The 23,904-nt window shown below is 43.1% G+C and overlaps 1 protein-coding gene across 1 annotated transcript; it reads right to left on the reverse strand.

The window, feature by feature from the left end:
* Positions 1–5: 5 nt before the first annotated feature.
* Positions 6–23,145, reverse strand: MSH6 (mutS homolog 6). Its single transcript, XM_074990018.1, has 10 exons — positions 22,925–23,145; positions 20,969–21,171; positions 18,115–18,284; positions 9,723–12,273; positions 8,972–9,243; positions 7,059–7,176; positions 3,414–3,503; positions 899–1,053; positions 561–760; positions 6–139 (listed from the first exon to the last, which is right to left on the reverse strand). Exons 1-10 carry the CDS (start codon positions 23,143–23,145, stop codon positions 61–63), a joined length of 4,059 nt encoding a protein of 1,352 aa, XP_074846119.1. The 3' UTR covers positions 6–60.
* Between the last annotated feature and the right edge of the window lie 759 nt (positions 23,146–23,904).

The following is a 23,904-nucleotide window of genomic DNA, read 5'->3' on the forward strand; positions in this document are numbered from 1 at the left end:
TATTAGATCATAATGTTGTCTGCAAACCACCTTTGTGAGAGAACCACTTGTTAACATATCTTAGAGATTATTCAACATAGTCATCAGTTTACGAACCGCTTTATCTCCTGCTGCATTCTCTGCCACCAGCCAAAGGTGCCTAAATGAGGAGGAAAAAAAATTAGTTGACATTGCTAAACATATGTATTTGAAAAGTCTAGCAAGTTCTTCACTTGTGTTTTTTTAGGTAAATCAGTCTTCATTACTGAAGGATTGGAAGTTTGTCTCAAACTAAGGGACTTCACCCTCTTTGCCCTCAGTCTCACCACTTAATTTCATTACTTTTTTGAAGGAGCGGTATTATATGAATTTTTAAAGCCTAGCCATAGGATGTTAGTTCCTGAAGTCTCATGTAGTGCTTCGTAAGTGCCAAGGGATGCTTCTGAAAATAACATAGGTGAACCCTTAGCACAATAATACTGAGAAAAGGTCTCTGTTTTAACATAGCCACTTTAAAACCTGTTACCTCTCTCAGTGGCACAAGATCAGAGTATTTTTAATAAATTCAGGAAATAACTTACCTAAACAGCCTCAGTGAGAGTGTAACTTTCTCAAAATCTCGTGCAATTCTATGGCCTTTCTGGATAACTTCCTCAGGAATATTAGCAAGCCTTGCTGCATTGAAGCCATAGCTTTTAGGACAAGCTCCTCTAATGAATTTATAAAGGAATGTAATAGTTTCCTGACTTGGATCTTCATTCTCATTTTCAACCATACAGGCCTAAAAAAAATGAGTAGTTTGTTTTAGTGTACAAAACATTTCCTTCTTTCAGGAACCCCTTTTTCAGGGCTAGTGGAAAATTGAGGAACGTGGCCTACCAATAAAATCCCCACTTTTCCTTAAACCATTTGTACATACCATATGGCCAAGTTGCACAGCAGCACTGTGTGAATAGTCCTCTACTAACGAATAATAGTGTGTTGAAAACAGCGTGCGACACTTTATATTTTCTGCAAGTTCTCTAACAACGGCACTTGCTATAGCTGTACCATCAAAAGTAGCTGTGCCTCTACCTGCAAGAGAAGAAAAACCTTCAGATATCCAAAGAGGTAGAAAAGACCAAGTAAAATGAGTTGAACACATCATTTAAAGAGAACTTAATTTAGATTTAAATTATTTTACATGTAATTGAAAGTAGAGCCCAATAAATTACCAACACCCTGTCTACACAGGAAAGTTAGTGCTATAAATTCCACAAGAGTTGTTCTGCACTACAGCTATCCTACATGAAGATCCTCTACAGTATGGGTTATTTTTGTATAATTTACATTGTTCAGGGTGTGAATTATCCACAACTGAGTGATGTAAATGATACTGACCTAACTGTCTGTGTAAAGTTTCTCCAACCTCTCCCAGAGACAGTTGAATTGATAAGTGAACCTATGGGCTTAGAGCATCACCACCTGCAGTGCAGTAGTACAGATGCAGTCTCTCCCCCTAGGAATACTAAATGCAGAATAAAAATTTACAGGGGCTGATGAGCTAATTCATACTAACAGTAGGATGTGAATTTGAAGCGCAAATTATGAGTAGAGGGAAGGCATCTGCAATTATGCTAACTACTCAAGATGTCAAATATTTGTTTGCATGGGTACTTCATGCAGCAATAGGAAAGATGCATCTTATATAAGGGGGATTACAAAATCACTAGTGGCATGGGCAATCTAAGGCAGCAGCTGCCTTGGATGGGCAGTCCCCTCTCCCATTCCCGAACTCCTTCTCTGACAGAAGTCAAGTGCCAGTAGCAAAGTTAAGACACTGTCCTGCAGTACCTCCCACTGGAAAGTCGTCCTTTTTCAGGGGACATACACTGTTAATATTTAAAAGACTAAACCACAGCAGCATTGCAGCTAACCCATATGAAACATTCAAACTGCTACTGTCAAATGTACATTATAACCTAGCCTTTAATCTTAGATTGGATTTCCTTATCTATAACAAAGTCATAGAAATGTAAAGCTGTGAAAGAGGTCATCTACCCGATTCCTGATAGTAACAGAGAGGGAGCCATGCTAGTCTATACACTATCAAAACAAAAAGCAGTCAAGTAGCACTTTAAACCATTTTGCTAGACTTTAAAGAGCTACTTGACTGCTTTTTGTTTTCATTCCTGATAGGTGTTTGTTCTTATCCAAACGACAGGGATTCTAGAACTCACTACTTAGGCCAGATATTTCAAAAGATTTTTCTGAATCTCTTGCTGCAAAGTAAATTCATGACTACTTGTCCTATCTTCAGAAGACATGGAGAACAAGATCACTGTTCACTTAACATACCTGAAGACTTATCAGACCCCTCATACCTCATTTCTCAGTCTAAGAAGTTGAAGTTTCCTAACCTTTCCTCGCAGGCCTAGTTTTCTGAACCTGGCATTTTTATTTTCTCTCCAGGTCTCAAACAGAAGCCTCACCAGTATGGAGTACATAGCTTACAATGAACACTCCTTTTGAGCTCCAAAATAGTAGCCTTTTTTCCTCATAATATTCCACTTTTGACTCACTTGTGATCCACTATAACCCCAAAGTCCTTTTCAGCTGCACTGCCACTTAATCAGTTACTCTGCATTTTGCAGTTGAACATCTGATGTTTTTTCCTTCTTAGCAATTTGTTTCCATTTTTGTAAGATTCCTCTTTCATTTTCAGATCCCTTCCTGTTTCTTTCACATCTGGGTAGTGGGCAGTTGTGCATTTAATAGTCTGTAAGGACTCGCCCACCCTCCTGAACTCGTTTAGCTCTTAAATTTTCTTCCCTGGCCCATTTCCAACCAGTTTTCTGAATTAGTCTGATAATTTGAAGTCCATTGTCCTTAGTCTGTTGCTTCCTCCTCCCTTTTCTTAGGACCACAAACTTATTTCAGTATCATTTTCATCCAAATTGCCTTCCATCTTCCGATTTGCAGCCAATTCCTCTCAGTCAGAATGAAGTCTAACAAGGCTGTCTTCCTCCCAACTCCTGGTTATGTCCTCCATTTTCTGAAACAAAATGTCCTCACTGTATTCCAAGAACTTGCTAGCTAGCATGTGCACCCATTAATACCAGGTCTTGTGTTTTGTAGAAATGGCTCTTCCTCCTCATCTTGATGTGGTGGTCTACAGAACACCTCTATCATGGCATTTTTTTCCTCCCCCACCAGTCAGGCTTTCAACTGGTCTGCCTCTCACCTTCTCGATCACAAAATGCATGATATATTTTTGATGAATAATACAACACCCCTTTTCCCCTGTCTGGACTCCTGAATAGGCTATACCCCCCATACCAATATTCCAGACACACTTTATCCACACAATCTAATGTCAAATTACAATTTAGCTTATATACTAATACTTCCAGTTTTCCCTGTTTATTCCCTATACTTAATAAGAGTCTGAATACCTAGTTCATCCACAAGCACAAGGGAATGCTCTGTTGCATGCTGGAGTATGCTGGAAGTCTCACTCAGCTCAACAAAAAAGGTACTCTCCCCTAAAAAGAACAAAAACAAAGCTTCATTCAAAGCATATAAAGATTTTGCAAAGGCAGACATGTACAACATACTAGCTTGCTGGAAGATTCCAGTTTAGTCTGTGACCAGAGATAGCGTCAGCATCTCACTGGGAAAACTGAGCTTAGAAAATACATTCAAACTATCAGCTAGGGGAAGAAGCATAGCCGAGCGAAAACTGGCAATATGAAAAAGCAACCTTGTGTGTATACTACTCTCTGTAAAAAAGCCATCAGGAAAGAACCTGAAGTCCTCTTTCTGGTAAAAAGAATAACTGGTGAATTAATGAAATGGCGACAGGAACCAATGACAGTTGAACAAATGATTAAATGTTAATACTTAACTCCCTTTATTAGCATTTTAGGAAGAGAAAGTCCTGGTTACAGATTTCAATAAATTCAAATGCAGGGATTCTTCAATAAGGAAAGAAAAAGTTAGCAGAAATCTAAAAGCTATTTCTAAAAACAGAATCCAAGCAGAAGAAAGACTTCAGACCTTTACATATTGCAAACTGCAAGGCCCTTTCTCCCCCAATGGGACTCACCTGGTGAGAATTCCAAACTGACAAAAAGCTCCATACATGCAAGACAGCAGACTTTGCAATAGTTACTTGTAAATTCTCAGATTAACCCCCATATGTGAAGTTTATTTCCCCTGCCAGGGTACAATCCCATGGATACATTTAATTTACCCATCAGCTCTTTCAAGTAACTCTTTGGGCCTTCTATAAATTCTCCTTCCACTGATTACCATGAAGCTGCTTTCTCACCTTATAATGAAATGCTTAAATGTTGACAGTCACATTTCCAAAGCCAGTACTCAATATTGCTTCGCTGACTATGCTACTGTATGTATGTATTCTATGTGTATGTGGTATTCTAAGATTAAGGCAGGGCCTGTGTAAAATGCCATGATTTCTCTAGACTGTCTTTATAGAAATTAAAGGACATTTTTGCAAAAAAATTTTCATTAAATAAAATGGAACATTGTAAAGCTAAAAATCCAGCTCAAGATGGTATATTCAATACCATGACATTTTTACACATTTTTACTTGCCCAATAAATTTATACAAAAATAGTCATCCACTTACCAATGAAATGCAAATATATTAACATTTGCACTCAATACCTGAATACGATAAAGCAGATACTCTCAAATTGTGACTATCAGCATTGGAAATGAGAGATTAAATCAGTCTCCAGAGGCAGCTTCTCTTCTAAAAATACAGCAAACTCAGAAATGAAATTGTGCATGCAGTAGGGTCCAAATAATACTTTCTTGTAGACCCTTAATAAAACTGTACATGGATTATAGAGGAAAACATCCCTGATTGTATTTTAAATTCAAAACCCCAGTTTCCTAGGTTGTCTCTAAATGGGATCCTTCCCACTTTGTGTTACCACCTCCACAATCCATTATTAAATTCAATTGCTTGGCTTTTGAGTATCTACACTAGTAGCACATGAGGCTCTAAAATGAAAAATTTTTGGATTAGGACCAAGTAATCGTGAAAGATTATACACACAACAGAACAGCTACACTACAAAAAACAACAGATTACTAGAGCAGGAATTCCTCATACAACCAAAATAACCCCTGGTGCAGCCAGACGCCAACATTGTCCAGAATATGCAGGTAGAGTGATTTTGTGCTCCTTCAGGTCTTCCCATGTGAAAGATTCCTTCCCCACATCCCAGCCTTATCTCAGAAGGGGCTTGGCTGGGCATACCTAGAGCTGAACTACCCCATGCTGCTCAGAGCATGGATGGTAAAGCCTGTTTTTAAAGCCATGAATAAGCAAACTTTTTTCTCCAGGCACTTCCCACCACATACTAATAGCTTGAGCAGTTTCTTTACCCCATGGTCGAGTGACTTTACTAGCAGACCAAGCAAGTAGCTCCCATTCAAAGCACTAGCAGCAGTTTTAAATGGTTTGATGCCTGAACCTCAATTCCAAGTAGCAGTAGCTGACTGCAATGAAATCAAAGCTCAACAAAGCAACTCTTCACAAACCTCTGTGCAGTGCTTCCCAATTTTATTTGGCTACAGAACCCTTTAAACCTCTAAAGAATTTTGTGGAACCCCATTTCCAGGCTCTACCCCCCCTCAGCCCCCAAACCCCCACCCATCTCCAAGCTTTAGCCTCCCTCCTGCAAACTTGCCCCCCATTCCCAGGACTAACCCATCCATGGTGCTGGCCGAGGAGCCTGTGCCAGGCAGTCACATGCACCCAACAGAAGGAAGGCTGGCATGGCAGTGTTTCACTGGCAGGGGTGAGCCATGCCACAGCAACCAGACGGGTGTTGCCGCTTAGGTAAGGTGGTTGAGTGAGGGGTCCTCTGTGGCTCCCTGCCCTGCCACCAATAAAGTAATGGAACTAAATTCCATTCCAAATGAGCCAATATTAACAGCTGGCCCCCTTCTGCTTCCCTGCCAACCAATAAATTCAGTTCTTCTATTTCAGTGGCAGCAGGGCAGAAAGCCACAGAGGAGTCAGCGGCAGCAGCATCCGGAGCTGCAGATGACTCCTTTTGCTCACCCATTGCAGGGGTGAGCAAATTTTTTAGGTCAGGCCCCACTTTTCATCTCTGCAATTAGTACATCCCCCCCCAACGCGGAAGTGATGTGCCATGCTTACTCAGCAACAGCAGCAATTGAGTCTGCGGGGCAGCGGGGGGTGGAATGGGGAGACAGTGGAGGACAAAGAACAAGAGAGTAGACCGAAATCAAGCAGCTCTGCATCTCAGGAGCGGTTTCAGAAAAGCAAAACTGTTGTTTGGATGCGGAGACTTCTGTTGGGTGACTGGAGGTCTCCTGACCAAAGCCTGCAGTCTAGACCAAGCCTGACACTTGCACCTGTGCCCTCCAACCGAGCCACCCTTTAAATTGCTGCTGAGCAATCAACCTTTTCCACCCCAGCTTCCCTTCCCCCACCCCCAGACAGACAGCCAAGAAATCTGTGAACTCTACTTTTCACCATTCTCTGAGTAAGTTGTGCTCTGAGACAAAGGGAGGCATTTTGACATCAAGAACCTGGACCACAGCCTTACGTATCCAAAACAGAGTGGCTTGTGTTAGGAAGCAAATGAAGTCTATGAAGCAAGCAACTTTCTCTGTTCCCAAGTAACTGGAAAAGGTTATTCTAAGGGGACCTGGCATCAGCTGTTTTTCAGAAATATAACTCAAAATTTACCTCCCAACATGGGACTCCAGTTCCAGGGTAATCAAGAGTAATCCTGGTGTCTCATCAGACATAATGAATAAGCATGTAGACTATCCATGCACAGGGTCCTGTTTCTGCCCTAAAAGCCATACCTCAGGGTTCACTCTCCACCAGGAGCCAAGTGAAACATGACAGCTGGCTACTCCCTTTAATGCAGGATGTCATGCACAGCTTCAGGCCTCAGACTTGATCCAGTAGTAAGAGAGCAGAATTGACCCCAAGTGTCTAGAGAACCAATAAGTGAATCATTTAAAATCTACTCAAGTATTTTTACCACTTTGTTCTGTATTTGCACAAACGTTAGGAACTCACCTGACATAATTCTGTCTGAGGCACCTAGTCGTGTAAATACTCTGTCAATAGGAGTAAGTCTGCAAGTTTCAGCAGGTACATAGCATCCTAACTGAGCCAATACTACCAAGAGGCCAGCCTGCAGGGGAGAAAGAAAAAACACAAAAACTATTGTCCAACTTTCCTCTTCCAACACACTTCACTCAGTGATTTAGTTCCACAATAAGAACCAAACTACATCTTCTGCCTCTGCTTGGCCCAAAGGTGCTACATTAGGTACTAGCTATAACTACATGAGTATCAGATCTCAAGTTAAAGAAAATCTACACCTACATAATCTGACAGAGATCTCAGAACACACAAGACTGCAGGAACTGGTACTGGCAATTCAGTACGCCTTCCTCTGCCTAACTCCAAAGTTAGCATTGAATCAACATCAATGCCAACAGAAGCAACGTGTTATGAGAAGCACAATCCAGTGAACTATTGACTGGTCAGCCTTAACTCAGTCCTCGGAAAAGTCACGGAGGGGATCCTCACAATCATTTCGAAGCACTTGGAAGAGGGGGAAGTGATCAGGAATGGATTCACCAAGGACAAATCATGCCTGACCAATCCGATTAGTTTCTATGAGGAGGAGGAGACAGTGGGCTGGCGAAGGTGCAGCAGGAGTGACAGCACCTGGAGCTCCTATGTGAGGTAAGTTAATCCTAGGTTTGGGGCTGTGAGGGGTTTAAGCCTGGAGGTGGGAGAGAGGGTGCAGTAGTTTGGGGCTGTGAAGGGGTTAAGCCTGGGGACAGTGGGCAGGTCTGAGGCTATTTTGTGTTTGGCCCCCAGAACATGTAAAAAATTACCACGTGGCCCCAATGAAAACGTTGCAGACAACAGTCCTAGATAAACTGAAGGAGAACTGGGCCAAAAGAAATCTGATGACATTCAACAAAAACAAGTGCAGAGCCCTGCACATGGAACAGAAAAACTCCCAAGCATTGTTATGGCCTGGGGACAAACTGGCTAAGTAGCAGTGCACCAGAAAAGGACCTGGGGATTACAGTGGATGAGGGGCTGGATGTGAGTCAATAGTGTGCCCTTGTAGCCAAGAAGGCTAATGGCATATTGGGATGCATTAGGAGGAGCATTTCCAGCAGATCCAAAGAAGTTATTATTCCCATTTATTCAGCCCTGGTGAAGACACATCTAGAGTATTCTGTCCAGTTCTGGGCACCCCCTAGAACAGAATGTGGATGCACTGGAGAGGGTCCAGCAGAGGGCAACGAAAACGATTAGGGGGGTGGTGCACATGACCTACAAGAAGAGTCTGAGGGATCTGGCCATATTTAATTTGCAGGAGAAGAGTGAGGGGTGATTTGATAGCAGCCTTCAGCTTCCTGAAGAGGGGCTCTAACGAGGATGGAGAGAGGCTGTTCTCTGTAGTGACGGATGGCAGGACAAGGCAGGTGGGTGGTGAAGCACTGGAACGCACTACCTAAAAGAGGTGGTGGAATCTCCATCCCTAGGGGTTTTTAAGTTCCGGCTGGGATGATTTTGTCAAGGCTGATCCTACTTTGGGCAGGGGGCTGGACTCGACGACCACCTGCAGTCCCTTCCAGGCCTAGGATTCTAAGTACCCTCTATCCAATATAGTGAACCCTGAGTCTGCCATCCTTCCTATGAAGGTAAGTATTAGTCTCATTTTGCTGGCTAAATTCTTAATGGTAGGTTACATCCTTCTTATGCAAGTGTTTCTTACATTTTCAACCACAGACTATTTTTCCACTTTGCAGCCCGAACTGCTGATATGTTGCTGTGTGTTATCAAACTGTGACGAGACTCCAACCTGGAGGTTTCAATGTTGCATTTAATACTTCCTTGAAATAATGTCCTATAGTGCTCTAGAACAAAAAATGTTTTACGTAACCGTATTTCATACTCACCTGTCTCATTAGCGTAGATTTGCCACCCATGTTTGGGCCAGTTACTAAAACACAGCACGCTTCATTATTGCTGTCTTCATCTTCATTCTTGGAACCTATCACAATATCATTCGGAATAAAATCATCTCCAAAAAACGTTTTTGTAATGCACGGATGGCGTGAAACTTTAAGCTCCAAGAAAGGTGGAATATTTGCTTCTGGCAGTAGAAATACAGGCCGGCAGAATGGTCCATCACCCTCCTTACTATAGTTAGCAAGGCATATCAAGACATCTACAAAAGTTAGAAAAATTCCAGTTAATTGTGAATATCCCCCATTCCCGTTTTTCTCACTGTGCACAGACCGGCTGGGAGGAGTGTTTAAAAGAATGTGATCCCCCTTCTGAGGGGTTTACCCTTGCATATCTAATTCCACTTCAGAAAACAGGTGAAGATTCTGAACTTCCCACCCAACTGATTTTTACTGGAGGCTGATCAGAAGTAATCTCCTCTATTGCACATCACATATAAGCCTTTGATATCTTGCCTTCTGCACAAACTCACATACACAAACAATACATATTTTTATTTAGTACACCTTCAACTAGCTTTCCCCTGGTTTCTGACAGAAAACAAGGGCGAAAACTGGCTTCCATAGTAATGAATTCCTTCATGGCAAAGAGGTACTCACCACTCATTTTTCAGTTACATTATTCTAATAAATTTCAAAATTTTAAAGTGTTAGCTTAACAAGCCATTAAAACAAAGCTTACCTAATACAGCAAAGCATTTTACCGCTGCCTGCCAGTCTTTGCTATTTTTATCGAAATTGTAGAACAATGTCCTCATACAGTCTTTCAGTGCTGCATCTCTCCGTTCTTCTGCGTTGACCATCTCCGCCAGCATCTTCTCTATCTCTTTGGTCCAATAACGTTTATAACCCTTTCTGGTGGACTTCAGATCATATTCTTCAGGCAAGTTATGTGATATTGCATTTTCTGGGATTTCCATTTGGTAGCGGTTTTTGCCAGCTCCCCAATACAGCATGGATTTGAGCCCAAGTCGTTTGCGCTGTTTATCCAAATACTCCCGAAGATTGTCTTCAATGTCTGTAATATCCTTTAGTGCCTTATCATAATCTGGATCAAACCCAGCCTTTGGCGTAATTACTCCTGTCTTTCGAGCCTCATTATGATCAAAAGCAGTATCCCATCTTTTAAGCTCTGCACTTAGGTCAGGGAAACAGCCCTCTGGATTTTTAGACTTGAGGCTGACTATCTGCTTAAGTATTTTAGATCTGAAATCAGCAGCAACATCTTCCATAATCTCTATTGTCTCAAGCATTATTTTAAACCCTTCTAATGCAGACAAGAAGTCAGTGATCTTCTTTTTGCTGTATTTGGTTTCTTCGTAAAAGACAGCCCTGCTATCTGGATGAGTCTCACTTTTAAGTGGTGATCCAATACTGTGAATTTTGCTCAAGAGCCTTTCAAGGTCTGGAAGTTTCTTCAGACATTCACAAACTTCAAACATTTTATCAGGAACTGCCAGAAGATCTTCAATTGCATCCAAACGATCATTGATAGAGTGGGGATTACAGAGGGGTGCACATATCCACTGTTTCAGGAGTCGCTTTCCAAAAGGGGTACAACAAGTGTCAATCCTTTCCAGTAATGTGCCTTCTGCAGTACCAGTAGTCCCATTCTGCAAGATTTCCAAGTTCATTAGTGTCACCCCATCCAACACCATCCGCTGATTAGTTTTAGCAAAGAAACTGCTTAATCCCTTAGCTTTTGCAACATCAATGTCCACAGGAACATATTCCTCAAAGTTTGCCTGAGACAACAACTCCTGGTCAATAAGACATTTCCTGAGGTAAAAGACGCATGCACCAAGAGCTGACAGAGCTAACTCATAGTTTTCAGCAGGAGTAAGACCGAGAGAGTCACTTTCTGATGTCATGGATTTGATCACAGGAGGCAAAATAAACCCATTATCAACATTTTGCTTATCTTCAAAGTATCCCTCCTCAATTAGTGCTTTCAATGTTTTAGATGCATTCCAGAACTGGGAGCCAGAGATCAAGGCTTCTTGCATGGAAGAAGAGAGTGAGCCTTTTAATATCTTGTGTGTGTCTGGAGACAGATTTCCCTTCTCAAACAGGATCTGTACGGGAGTGTAATGTGCAACCAAAGTTCTAAACCTTGAACAGTGACGGTCATCTGGGAACTGTCCCACAAAAAATTTTCCCACTGATGTATCAACAAAACAGACACCGTATACACGGTGGTGCCCAGAGTCGTCGTCGGCTTTTTCTTTTACACAGAGAAGGTATTTGTTAACGTTTTCAGAAGGGTCACCATCCAGAACACCATATGTTTGTGTCCCTTTGGTAATTATCCTGCATACTTCTCTACGTACAACCCTGTCAAACTTTGTTGGGTGGGCCAGGGATCTGCAACGTGCTTCCATCATCTCAGGTGTCTCTGTCTGCTCAACTCGGACTACTTTGTACCCTTTCTGTACTAGAACATCAGAGAATCTGCCAAATGCAATTTCTGGAAAACCAGAATGGGCCCAAATACCTTTCATAAATATCAGTCCCAACTCATTTACACCAGTCACTGCATCCATATGATACAACTCATAGAACTTCCCAACTTTGTAGAAGATTACAGCATCAAAGTTTTGAGACTTTAGCTGCCACCACTTTCGCATTCCTGGAGTACACTTGTTAAGGTAGTCCTCTGGCACATGAAGGGTACACGGGTCATAACGAGGATCAGTTTGTAGCCTTCTACATGCATCTCTCTTTTTCCCCTCCTGAAGCCATTCAAGTTTATCATGTTCCCATACAGTAGAACTGCTAATTCCTCCACTGCTAACATTTGGCTGAGATTCAAAGTTGTCAGGTGCGGCAAAAGAGGTAAGCTTGGACTTGATTTCTAAAGAAACAGTTACCGCTTTTTTGGGTATTTCAGGAAGGTTGTTTTCCAAGCTATCCCTTTTAACAAATTTGCTGTCTGCTTCTCTCTTTCGTTTAGAAGGGACTTTCACAGGACTGTCTGCATCCACCTCTGTGTCTGACTCAGAGCTTGCAGATTCACCTTCCCCCACACCACTGCTTGCTTCATCGCTGCTTGCTTCATCTTTAGCATCTGGCTTAAACTCTTCATCTGAACCATCATTTTCACTGCCAGAGTCCAACACTCTTTGTTTTTTGGCTTTCACACCACTTCTCCACCGGCTCGCCAGCAGCTTTGTTTTCCTCTCCTCCTCCTCACTATCATAATCTTCACTGTTAGCCGAAGCACTTTCACTAACCTGTTGGAAAGCAAAAGACAAATTGCTTAACCAGCTATAAAGGATAAAACAGAAGAGGGCAATCATCAAATGATATGATCAGTTGTCCAGTGCTAGCATTTGACAGTCAGAGGCTTACGGACACCCCCAGCATAAGGTTGCCTATCTGACCATCTTGGCTAATAGCCATTGATGGATCTATCCAGCATGAACTTACTTAATTCTTTTTAACCCATTTACACATTGGCCTTCACAACATCCCCTCTCACGAAGTTCAACGGGGTGGTTGCGCACGGTGTGCAATACTTCCTTTTGTTTGTTTTGAACTTGCTGACTTTCGTGCATTGGGTGCCTTTTGCTGTGTCTGTTATGAAAAGGGCTAAATAACACTTCTGTACTCACTTTCTCCGTACCATTTACAATTTTATAGCTCTCTCTCATCCCCCACCCCCCACTGTCATGTCATTTCCAAATTGCACCATCCAAATCTTTCTATTTTTTCCTTATATGGAAGCTGTTCCACACAATTAACCATTTGTATTGCCAGTCTCTATTTTTCCAATTCATTGTTGACATAGGAAAACCAGTACCACACGCACTGTTCAAGATGTGGGTATATAATGGGGATGGGGGTACACACATACACAAGAGAGAGAGAGGAATTTACATCTATTATCTATTCTTGTCCTAATGGTTCTATTTGCTTTTCTGACTGCCAGTGTACACAAAGAAACATCCATGACGATACCAAGATCTTTCTTAAGCTAATTTAAATCCCATCATTTTGTGTGTGTATCTGGGATAATGTTTTCTACCATGTGCATTACTTAGCATTTATCAACAATGAATTTCATTTTGTGCACTCAGTTTTGTGCAATCCTTTGGTAACTCTCTTGAAGAGTTCCATCATGATTTCAACAGTTTCCACCCCACCATGAACCTTAGCCTGGACCAGCCCACACAAGAGATCCAAGTCCTGGACACTACTATGCAAATAAGTGATGGTCGCATAAAATACCACTCTATACTGAAAACCCTCGGACCACTATGCTTATCTACATGCCCCCAGCTTCCATCCAGGGCACACTACACAATCCATTGTATACAGCCAGGCACTAAGGAACAACCGCATTTGCTCACCTCCCTCGGACAGAGACAAACATCTACAAGACCTTTACCAAATTTTCCTGAAACTACAATACCCACCTAAGGAAGTGAAGAAGCAGATTGAAAGAATCAGATGTACACCCAAAAGCCACCTGCCACAAGACAGACCCAACAAGGAAAACAAAGAAAACATCACTGGCCATCACATAAAGCCCCCGCCTAAATCCTCTCCAACCCACCAGTGATCTGCAACCCATCCTGGACAATGATCCTTCACTCTCACAGACCTTGGGAGGCAGGCCTGTCCTCTCCTTAACCAAATTCTCACTTACAACTATAGACCACAACACAGTAACTCTAAAGCTGGAACCAAACCCTGCAACAAACCTCGCTGCCAACTCTGCTCACACATCTACACCAGTGATATCATCACAGGACCTAACATCAACCACACCATCAGGGGCTCTTCCACCTACACATCTACTAATATAACATGCCAACATGTGCCAGCAATACCCCCACTGAAATTTACATTGGCCAAACTGGACAGCCTCTATGTAAAAGAATAAATGGACATAAATCAGTCATCAGGAACGGTAACATACAAAAACCTGTAGGAGAACACTTCAATCTCCCTGGACACTCAGTAATAGATTTAAAAGTAGCAGTCCTACAACAAAAAAATTTCAAAAATAAAATGGAAAGAAATTTGAGCTGCAATTCATTTGCAAATTTGACTCCATCAACCAAGGATTGAACAGAGACTGAGAGTGGTTGGCCCATTATAAAAGCAGCTTCTCCACTCTTGATGTTCACACCTCCATATTAGCATATGACAATCGGCCACATCCCCCCTGACTGAACTGACTTTTTTCTTCTCTCGTGACGTTCACTACTCCACATTAACTGGCAATAATGGGCCATATCCACCCTGACTGAATAGGTCTTGTCAGCTCTGGCCCTGCCCTTTACTGAGACCCCGTCTTTAAATCCTCCTCTGAAATGCCCCTGCACTCATGCATCTGATGAAGCGGGTCTTTGCCCATGAAAGCTTATGCTCCAAAATACCTGTCTGACTATAAAGGATTTAGAAATCTAGTTACTGATTCTTCTCATTTCTCCATAGCTATTAAAAAAATGGGACAATGATCCAGTCAGCGGGCAGACTGCATGTAGAAAGAGTTGTCTTGCAGCGGAACTGCTAAAATGAAACAAAGGATATGTGCGTGCATGCGTGCGTGCGTGCCTCCATTTTGTCAATTCCCTGCTTTGTTACAGACTTGTGACCTTGGGCAAGTCACCATCACTCTGTGCCTCTATTTCTGCACCTGTAAGATGAGGGTTACAGCACTTCCCTACCCCACAGAGGTATTGTAATGATAAATACATAGAGGATTGTCAAATGATCATATCTTTCCAAATATGTAAGACAGAACTTGTAAACTTACACCACTGAAAAAATTAAACATGCTTAACTTTATTAAAGGTTATCAGACTGGACCAACTTTCAATGGCTGCAATTAAGTTATTTGGTCTGAAGCCACTCAATTATGCCTGACCCACAGCAACTGGGCTACTACGCACGATGAGAAGCATAAACCTGGTCAGCCCTTTCAGCTGCATTTAGCAGTTACACAAAACTAGTGCTGAAGAAGTGAAGATCTGAACCAGTTTCCTCCCCCATCATTTCAAATTGCCAGGGGGCTGAGCAGGGACAAAACGGAGGCGCGCCCGCATACACACCCCCACACACACACTCCCCCACACCCACAGATTCATTTTAGCAGTTCCACTGCAAAGCAACTCTCTACATACAGGCGCTGACTGAAGCTGGGCAATCCAACTGCAGTTTTAAGGGGATAAAATTCACCAAATCAACAAACCAGACAGCATTCCAGAGCTTAATGAATCAAGAAATTTAGACAAGATCAAACATTGATTGGTAGCTATGAGACGTTTGAGAAGGTTAGATCCATTTCCCAGAAACCTGGACGAAATTAAAATCAAGTCAGTTTCAAAAATATTTAAATTGAAGTAGTTTCAGTAACACCACCTGCGCAACAGTTCCCCTGCCAGTGTTCATTCACACTACATTTTAAGACTCTCTTTCCTAATGCTGCCTGAATTACACATCGTAAGAGAATGTAAAAGATCATGAAGTACTGTCCATACACAAAATCTGAAGACCTCTTTTTAGAATCACTGAAATAGAGCTGAAAAGGACCTCAAAGTTATGCCCACTCTGCCAGCAAGAGGTGACATTTCTAAGCACAGGGGCATGTTAGTATGGCTAAAAATAGTACAGATGTTGCAGCACTGAGGCCAGCCTGAGCTAGCCACCAGATTCCAAACCAACCTGACCCTCCCTTTTCTCCCAGGGCAGCTAGCTCATGCCATTGTCAGGCTCGCAATGTCCAACACTGCTAATGTTAGCCATCTGTCACAGATGTGTCTTAGGCAGGCTAGAAATTACACCTTTCTGCTGCAGTAAATACTGCCTTGGCACAGCAGGATGTAAGTGTACTTAAGACACTCTGGCTGTGTCTACATGGGCACAAATCTTGGAAATAGCCCTATTTCAAAGATTACTAATGAGGCACTGAATTGAATATTCAGAGCCTCATTAGCATTAGGACACTTCCGGCTGCGGCGCTTGGAAAGCGCGCAGCTCGGCGCGGCTACACAGGGGTCCTTTTCGAAAGGACCCGCCCCTTTTGAAATCCCTTTGTTACGATCAGTGAGCAGGATAAGAGGATTTCGAAAGGGGCGGGTCCTTTCGAAAAGGACCCCCACGTAGCCATGCCAAGCCGTGCACTTTCAAACATGGGGCTTTCGAAGCACTGCTGCCTGAAGTTTCCTAATGCTAATGAGGCATTGACTATTCAATTTAGTGCCTTATTAGTAATCTTTGAAATATGGCTATTTCCAAGATTTGTGCCCATGTAGACACAGCCTCCTTGACATTCATCTATCTTAAAATGCCTCCAGTGTCATGGATCCCACAAATTTCCTAAGTAACCCATTTTATTTATTCTTTCCAGTTACCTGTAAGTTTAACTATCTTTATTCAACATCTTCATTAAAGACCTTGATGAGGGAACAGACTGCACCCTCTGCACATTTGCAGAAGACACTAAGCTAGAGGGACAGATGGATACTTTGGAGGGTAGAGAGAGCATCCAGAGTGACCTAGACAAATTGGAGGATTGGACCAGAAGTAATATTAGGAAGTTCAAAAAGGACAAGTGCAGAGTCCTACACTTGGGACGGAAGAATCTCAAGCACTTTTACAGGCTGGGGACCAACGGACTAGCAGTGCACCAGAAAAGGACCTGGGCATTACAGTGAATCAGAAGCTGAATGTAAGTCAACAGTGTGCCCTCTGGCCAAGAACAACTTCAGCAGCAGTTTGGGAGACGTGGCCCCCTTCTCTTGGAGATGCACTGGTTTGTACAAAACAGGTTTTGGATATGCTCTCGGGAGGCTAATGGCAAATTAGGGTGCATTAGGGAGGAACATTTCCAGCAGCTTTAGAGAAGTTTTACTCCCCCCTACTTGGCATTGGTGAGGCCACATCCGGAATATTGCATCCAGGTCTGCCGTTCCCTCCACCCCATTTCTGCCCAGTATGGATAGGGCACTTGAGAGCATCCAGTGGAGGGCAATGAAAATGATCAGGGGGCTAAAGCACATGATCTACAAGGAGAGGCTGAGGGATTTGGGCTCATTTAGTTTACAGAAGAGACAACTGTGGGGTGATTTGATAGCAGCCTTCAACTTCCTGAAGGGGGGCTCTAAAGAGGACAGAGAGGCTGTTCTCAATAGTAACAGCTGGCAGACCAAGGAGCAATGGTCTCATGTTACGGAGTGGGAAATGCAGGTTGGCTGTTAAGAAAAACCATTTAACCAGGAGGGAAGTAAAGCACTGGAATGCATCACCCAAAGTAGTGGCCGAATCGCCACCCTCAGAGGCCTTCTGGGAAGGCCTTCAAGACAAACTTTCTTCTGTCTCTTCGCCACAATGATCTGCCATAACCACAGTGTTACCATTCATTCAGCTAGGAAAGTTACATAGAGTTTTTACTTTGGTTTATTTTTTAAGGCATATCCAAAACCTGTTTTACACAAATCAGTGCATCTCCAAGAGAAGGGGGCCATGTCTTCTAAACTCCTGCTGAAGTTGTTCCTGTGAACCCCAACAATTAGGACATGTTTTCAAGGTTATTTCTTTGAAACAACACAAAACCTCTGAGATGCCTTTTTTTTTCCTTGACTTTCGTTTACATTCAGTGTCAGATTTTTCTTCAAGTCTGTTAAGGAAGCCACAGTGAACGTGGGGCGAGACATAAACTGACCAAGAAACACACGTATGGACACACGCCCACTTTGCCATATGATAGAAGTTTGTCAGTGAGGGTGTCCTATATTTTTGCATTAAGACCAATGTTCCACGTGGACAATTTGTTCCGTAAGTGCTCCCTGTGCTGTTTCTTGTGCATTCAGAGGAATGCACACAACCCAGAGACAAGACACTGGATGAGATTCTTTAACAGTAATGATATGCAGGAATGCTATTCTTTGGCTAGTAACAGCTTTTACAAAAATCCAAATTATTCCTGGATTGGTCCTCATTCAGACAACAAAAGGGATTGTTATTTGAGAAAGGAAAAGATGATACACACAGAACTGGGAACAAGAATCTGCATTTGCTAACACTACTTCCGTAATGAGATCACAGGAAAGAGAAAAAGCTACCTCCATCTCTTCCTCATCTTCAGTTTCTGATGGTTCATTGCACACAGCCAGGTCAAGCCGCTTACTTTTATCTTTCCGCATAGCATCATCTGCCATTTCCATTGCTCTTTTAATTTCAGGCTTTGAACTGTAAAACATACCTCCCCTCTGCGTTTCCCTAACTGCCGAACCTACAAAACATGCAAATAACCTGTCAGAACCCTGAAGCAAAGGTGGGCATATAGCATGAGGCCAGTCTTCGACTGTAGATGTTCTCTCCACATTTAAATAAATGATGTTCAGTCACTGGCATCATCCAGCATTTTTGAGATTATTCCATCAGACTGATTTTAAACATGTAAACTTATTTGTTCAGCATAAGTAGTAAGGGAAAGACATGACAAAGAGAATTAGTTTATCTATCCAGTAAAATGCATACCCTGTTCTGCTCCTGGCTCTGGCCCCATCCCCAGCTCTATTCTCTGCCTGAAGCAGGGCCAGGAGCAGACCTACTTGCAGATATGGTCCCAGCTGCTAGCCCCACAGCACAGCTTGGGTGCAGCTCCACTCCCATCCCTGTCCCCAGCTCAGTCACTGGCTTCAGCCCCACTCCCAAATCCAACTGCAATCGCCCACCCCAAGCCATAGCCCACTCCCGGCTGCAGGGGGAACACAGACAGGGGTAAGGAATATTGAAACCCTCAAAAGTTTGGGGACTGCCGAATTAGAAGAATTTATTATGGCATACCTTTACAGCTTAGTATGTTATTAGCCCCAGTATTTACAAGTTATGTTCTCACCTATTCATCCATTTAAATCATTTTAATAATTGATGCCTTGCTGAACTCTACAGGGTTCAGTTTCGGTTTACAGTTTTCACAAATAACAAACACTGAATTTCTTTATTTGTGGCATTTCCAACTTGTGCATGTATTTATTTATATGTTTTTATAAAAAACAGCTAAAAAAGATGGCCTTTATTGTCAAAATTCAGCATGTCTGATAAAAACTCTTAGCCAGCAGTAAAGCAGAATACAAGTGTATTTTCCTGGAAACACTAATCTAAATTTGCTCATTGCTTTTAAATAAATTTTTCTGAACATGTAATTAAATTTTTAATTTTATTATTCTAATTAAGTTGCTCCTACAATACAAATAATAAGGGCCCATTATACCAGTATTTCACAAATACCTATTAAGAAACCATCTTTATCCGTGAAGAACCCACAATCTACAAAATATTTTCCAATCATCTGTCACCTGCTATTGTCAGTCAGAAATTCTGCATTGACATTGAAGGTCAGTTTTTAGCTTATTTACACAATCATCTTGCTTGCACATTCATTTGTGTAGACTCGGGGGCCAATTCTCATCATCTGCAGATGTAAGGAAGTAACAGTGCATGAATACACAAGAAATTGTGTGAAATTGCAAACTGTAAAAAAAAATCTGGCCCCCCGCTGTCAAAAGAGCAGATTTTCAGAACTACACCCCACAAAAAAAAATTTGCAGCTTATCTACCTAATTCTATCCAAAGAGATCCCAAGAACTGTATTTATATTAAGATAAATCTTAAAACCAATATAGTACCTATTATTTACCTTCACCACCTTATAGCTTTAAAGTTAACCAAATATTTCAAGATCTTAAAAAAGGAAATTTCTGAATGACACACTTAATTTTTTGTATTTTTATTTCAAAAGCTATTGACCATATTTGCACCTTTCTGCATATAAACTGAAAAATGCTGATGTTATTTAATGTTGCATTTAATTCTTGAATTTGTTTTCTATGCGGAAGATGTATCAAGATCACAAAGAAAATGCAGATTAATTTCACGCCAACAATTATGTTAAATAATTGGCCTTTCATAACAGTTGTACAACGTAAGTATACTTTAGGGAGCTGCAACATATTTGAGTGTTTCTGAACGGAAAGGCACGACTACTAATTCACCTTTACCTCTCAGTTCTTAATTTAAATACTTAGGCAACCATCTAAATTCTGAGTTGTTTCATTGACTTATAATTACTAAATGCCCATTAGTGTGTAACCTCACATATCAACCTTAACTGGCAAATTGAAAAAGGACGTGTATCAAAATTACATAGTCAGCTTAATCTCAGAAGGGTAGCCATGTTTGTCGGTAACTTCAAAAACAACAAGCAATCCTGTGACACCTTACTAACAAATATATTAGGTCATGAGCTTTCATGGGTAAAACCCACTAAATTAGATGTGTGCAAATAACAGCATCCAGGATATATGTCAAAATAGGTTAGAATAAATTACTGCTGGCATAAGGTTTATAGAACCAAGATACGGATTTGTTGATTATTGATGAAGTGTTAGTATGTTCTATTATTCAAAACAACACTATTATTTAATCATCTCTGTTCTGTAATTTTACAATGAATTTAGAAGAAATCAAAGCTGTTCCTAGCTAAACCAAACAACATCTTACAGATCCCTAGAACCGATAGGGTTAAAATACTTAACCAATGTATATCTAATCCTATGTTTTGGATATTATTCTCAGACAAATGGCAATAGTTGAGCTCTTCCAAGGTTCCTCAGCAAAATAGGGAAGACCAGGCTTGACATTCATGATGCTTTTAGGGTAATAAAGTCAAACAAAAATATATATTTTCTATTTGTGGAAGAAGAAAAAAAGGACAAATGCTTTTTTTGTGCATGTGTCTGTTTAAAACCCTTTAGAACAGTTAGCGTCTGTTCAATGGGAAACAATTTTCCTCACAGGAACTCAGCACAAGTGCTGGGAAGAAGTTTCTTAGTCCCAAGCCCATGTTTATTTCTATAGACCGAACTACATCTTTCCATTTTTGTTTTCAGATATTTAAGTTACATCTCTTACCTTGATATGGCTTCAAGTATTTAACACTAACCCAGCCCCTAGTTGGGCTGTCATCAAAAAACTGTACATGTACACGAGAGGATTTTCCTTTCCCTCTGACTATTGTTCCTTCAGTTGGGTGGTTGTATACAAGACATGGCCACCAGGGGTATCCTTCCATCTTGGCCCAAACCAAATCACCAGGCGAATAATCAAAGGAAACACTGCAAACACAAAGAGACAACTTATTTAATTAACAGATGAAAAGGCCCCAATCTTTAAGTCAGCCCTTTCATAAAAGTTACAGCACTTCTAACTCAAACTATTTATTAGAAGCTAAGAGACTGGGTTGGTCTCAGCAATTTACTGAGTTACCAGAACTTTATATTCTACATGCAAACACTTTTACTGAATAGAACCTGGTTTTTACACTCCAAAATGTCTCTCTAAAAACAAGAGATTATCCATTGTGGGGGGATGCAGAAATGCCAAACAGTTTACATAAGGAGAAAAATCAGATTCCCAAGCACAATTAGCACTCACAATCAAGACCAGGTTTTTTAACAGACCTCTGTTCTCACTAAGCACTCAACTGCTCAAAAGCCTCCAGCAGCTAATAGAAACAGATCTTTTGAAAAGTAGGCCACTGTTTTCCAATTTTTTAATCAGCAAGAACCGGACTGCAATGCTGATTATCAGGTATTAAGACATCAGTCAAGCAACAATATTCTGGAAAGATTAGCTAAAATGTTAACTGATTCACCATTGTTTCCTTAAGATAAGAGAAAAATTGTTTCTCTACAAATGCCTCAAGAGAATTGTTTCTTGGAACATAATTTTCACTATGCCTTGTGAAAAATGACCTCCAAGCTGTATGAAGTCCTTTCCCCCACTCTCCCTAGAGAGGCTTATTCCATTTACATTAGTGGTTTGTTTCCAATATTGATTAATTACTAGCAACAAGCCAGTTTCAGTGAAAATGGATTTTCTGCATTAAAAGACACACATACTTCAGCTGATTAGATAAACAGTGCATGTAGCCCACCATAAATTTGCACATTATTAAAAGAATCCAGAGAATGGTGTTTAACACTAGAATCATTACAAATAAAAATCCGTTAAAAACACTAACAGTGAGCATATAAAAGTTAGAAAATGCCAGAATTAGAGTTGCAGTCTCAACTGAGCCTGTAATACAGTAATTAATCACATCTTATTTCCACAGTACCTTCAGCTAATTCAGTGCACAGGATGAACACGTGTGTGTGTGTGAGAGAGAGAGAGAGAAACTGCATATGCAGCCATTCAGCATTTTGGGGTCTCCATCTGTAGATAGCTGCAGGGTGGACCTACCCTACAACCTTACAGTGGAAATCACAGAGAGGTAACTGTGCTAGTCTGTACTCCAACAAAACAAAGCAGAAGAAATGTAGCACTTAAAAGACTAACAAAACGATTTATTCAGTGATCAGCTTGAGCTGAACAAGTGGGTTTGCCCCACGAAAGCTCAACACCGCATAACACATTTAGTCGGTCTTTAACGTGCTACATTTCTGCTGCTTTGTTTTGCAGGGGAAATTACGTCGCCCGGAGCTGTGAAAATCCGCTCAGCTGGCCTAGCCGCAGGCGTAAGCGGAGCTCCGCCCACAGGAGAGCGGAGCCCGCCACCAACCCGCTCCTACAGCTCTCCTGTGCAGTAAGCGCTTCGCCGACACGCTGCACCCCGCGAAGCCGCCCCCGGGGCCGCGCGGAGGAAAGCTGATCTTCCCCGGGGGTGTCTGTAGCGCGTGTCGCTCCGGCCTCCCACCCCCGAACGCCAATGCACGTGGGCGGCCCGAGCCGCAGCTCCGAGGGGCGAGAGGCTTCAGGGCGCCTCGCGTCCCGGCAGCAGCACCCCCGGAACCCCCCGAGCGGCGACAAGCCCAGACCCGACCCTCCTTCGCCCGCCGCCAGCCCCACCCCCGCCTGCGCGGTTACCTGGCGGCCCGGGCGGCCTCGGCTCGCCCCTTCCCGGCCCCCCGGGCCTTGGCTCCGCCAGACGCTCCCATCTGCGCCGCGCCAGCACCGCTGCCGGGCCCCGGGGCCGCCTCGCTGGAGGCGCGGCCCTTCCGCCTCGCTGCGGCCGGGGCTGGGCCGGGGCCTGGCGCTGGGGCCGGGGCCTTGGGGAAGAAGCGGAGCAAGGTGCTTTGCCGGGACATGGCTGCCACCCACTCCCGCCAGCGCGCGAAATCCGCCCTGGGCCCCGCCTCTGCTGGGGGTGGAGCGACCCAGAGGGGCCGGGCCGGAGGCCGCGCCGCGCCACATCTATAACCCGGCTCCACCCGCGCCCTGGCCTTGGGCTGCCCGGGGACGCGCCGGCTCCCGTGCAGCGCGTGCTTCGTGCGCCCCCTGCTGCCCGGCGGCCGTGCCAGCCGCTCCCCGCGCGGCGGGGCGGGAAAAGGCCCCGAGTTTTCTGCTGCACCGCAGTGGAACGCCCCCCCCCAGCCCCGCGTGCACGTGCTGCGGGGGGAGCCCCCAGTTTGACCCTAGCACCTGCCCTTCCGAGAGTCACCGAGCTGGAAGGGACCTGAGGAGGTCGCTGAGTTCAGCCCCCTGCCTCAGCTAGGCTCGACCCCCACTAAGGCTTCCCAGCCAGGACTTAAAAACCTCTCGGGATGGAGATTGCACCACCTTTGTGGGCAACGCGTTCCAGTGCTTCATAGAGGATGGGCAAGATGAGGGCCCCCAGTGGCCTTTTCATCCTCTTCTCTGGGCAAGGCGGTGTTGGGCATGTCTGTCGTGCGCCAGCTCCCTTGCTCTGGAAGGAAGCCCTTAGCTGTAAGCTCCGGCTTGAGCAGGATGAGGTGGGGTTAATGTCTTGGCCCGTTCAGGGTTGCCTTCTCAATTATAAAGTCCATCCTCATCTTGGCCAAAAGTGTCTGGCAAGCTGCAGCTTCTATTCCACCAATGGCAAAAGG

This window comes from Carettochelys insculpta, chromosome 3 (assembly GCF_033958435.1).
Source record: "Carettochelys insculpta isolate YL-2023 chromosome 3, ASM3395843v1, whole genome shotgun sequence".
Classification (NCBI taxonomy): domain Eukaryota; kingdom Metazoa; phylum Chordata; order Testudines; family Carettochelyidae; genus Carettochelys; species Carettochelys insculpta.

Coding starts and splice junctions, on each gene's coding strand:
- MSH6 (XM_074990018.1), bottom strand. CDS start 23,145: ATGTCCCGGCAAAGCACCTTGCTCCGCTTCTTCCCCAAGGCCCCGGCC. Junction 1,054..3,413: donor TGTGCTTGTGGATGAACTAG/GTATTCAGACTC, acceptor CTTCTCTTGCAG/GTAGAGGCACAGCTACTTTT. Junction 761..898: donor CTGTGCAACTTGGCCATATG/GTATGTACAAAT, acceptor CATTTTTTTTAG/GCCTGTATGGTTGAAAATGA.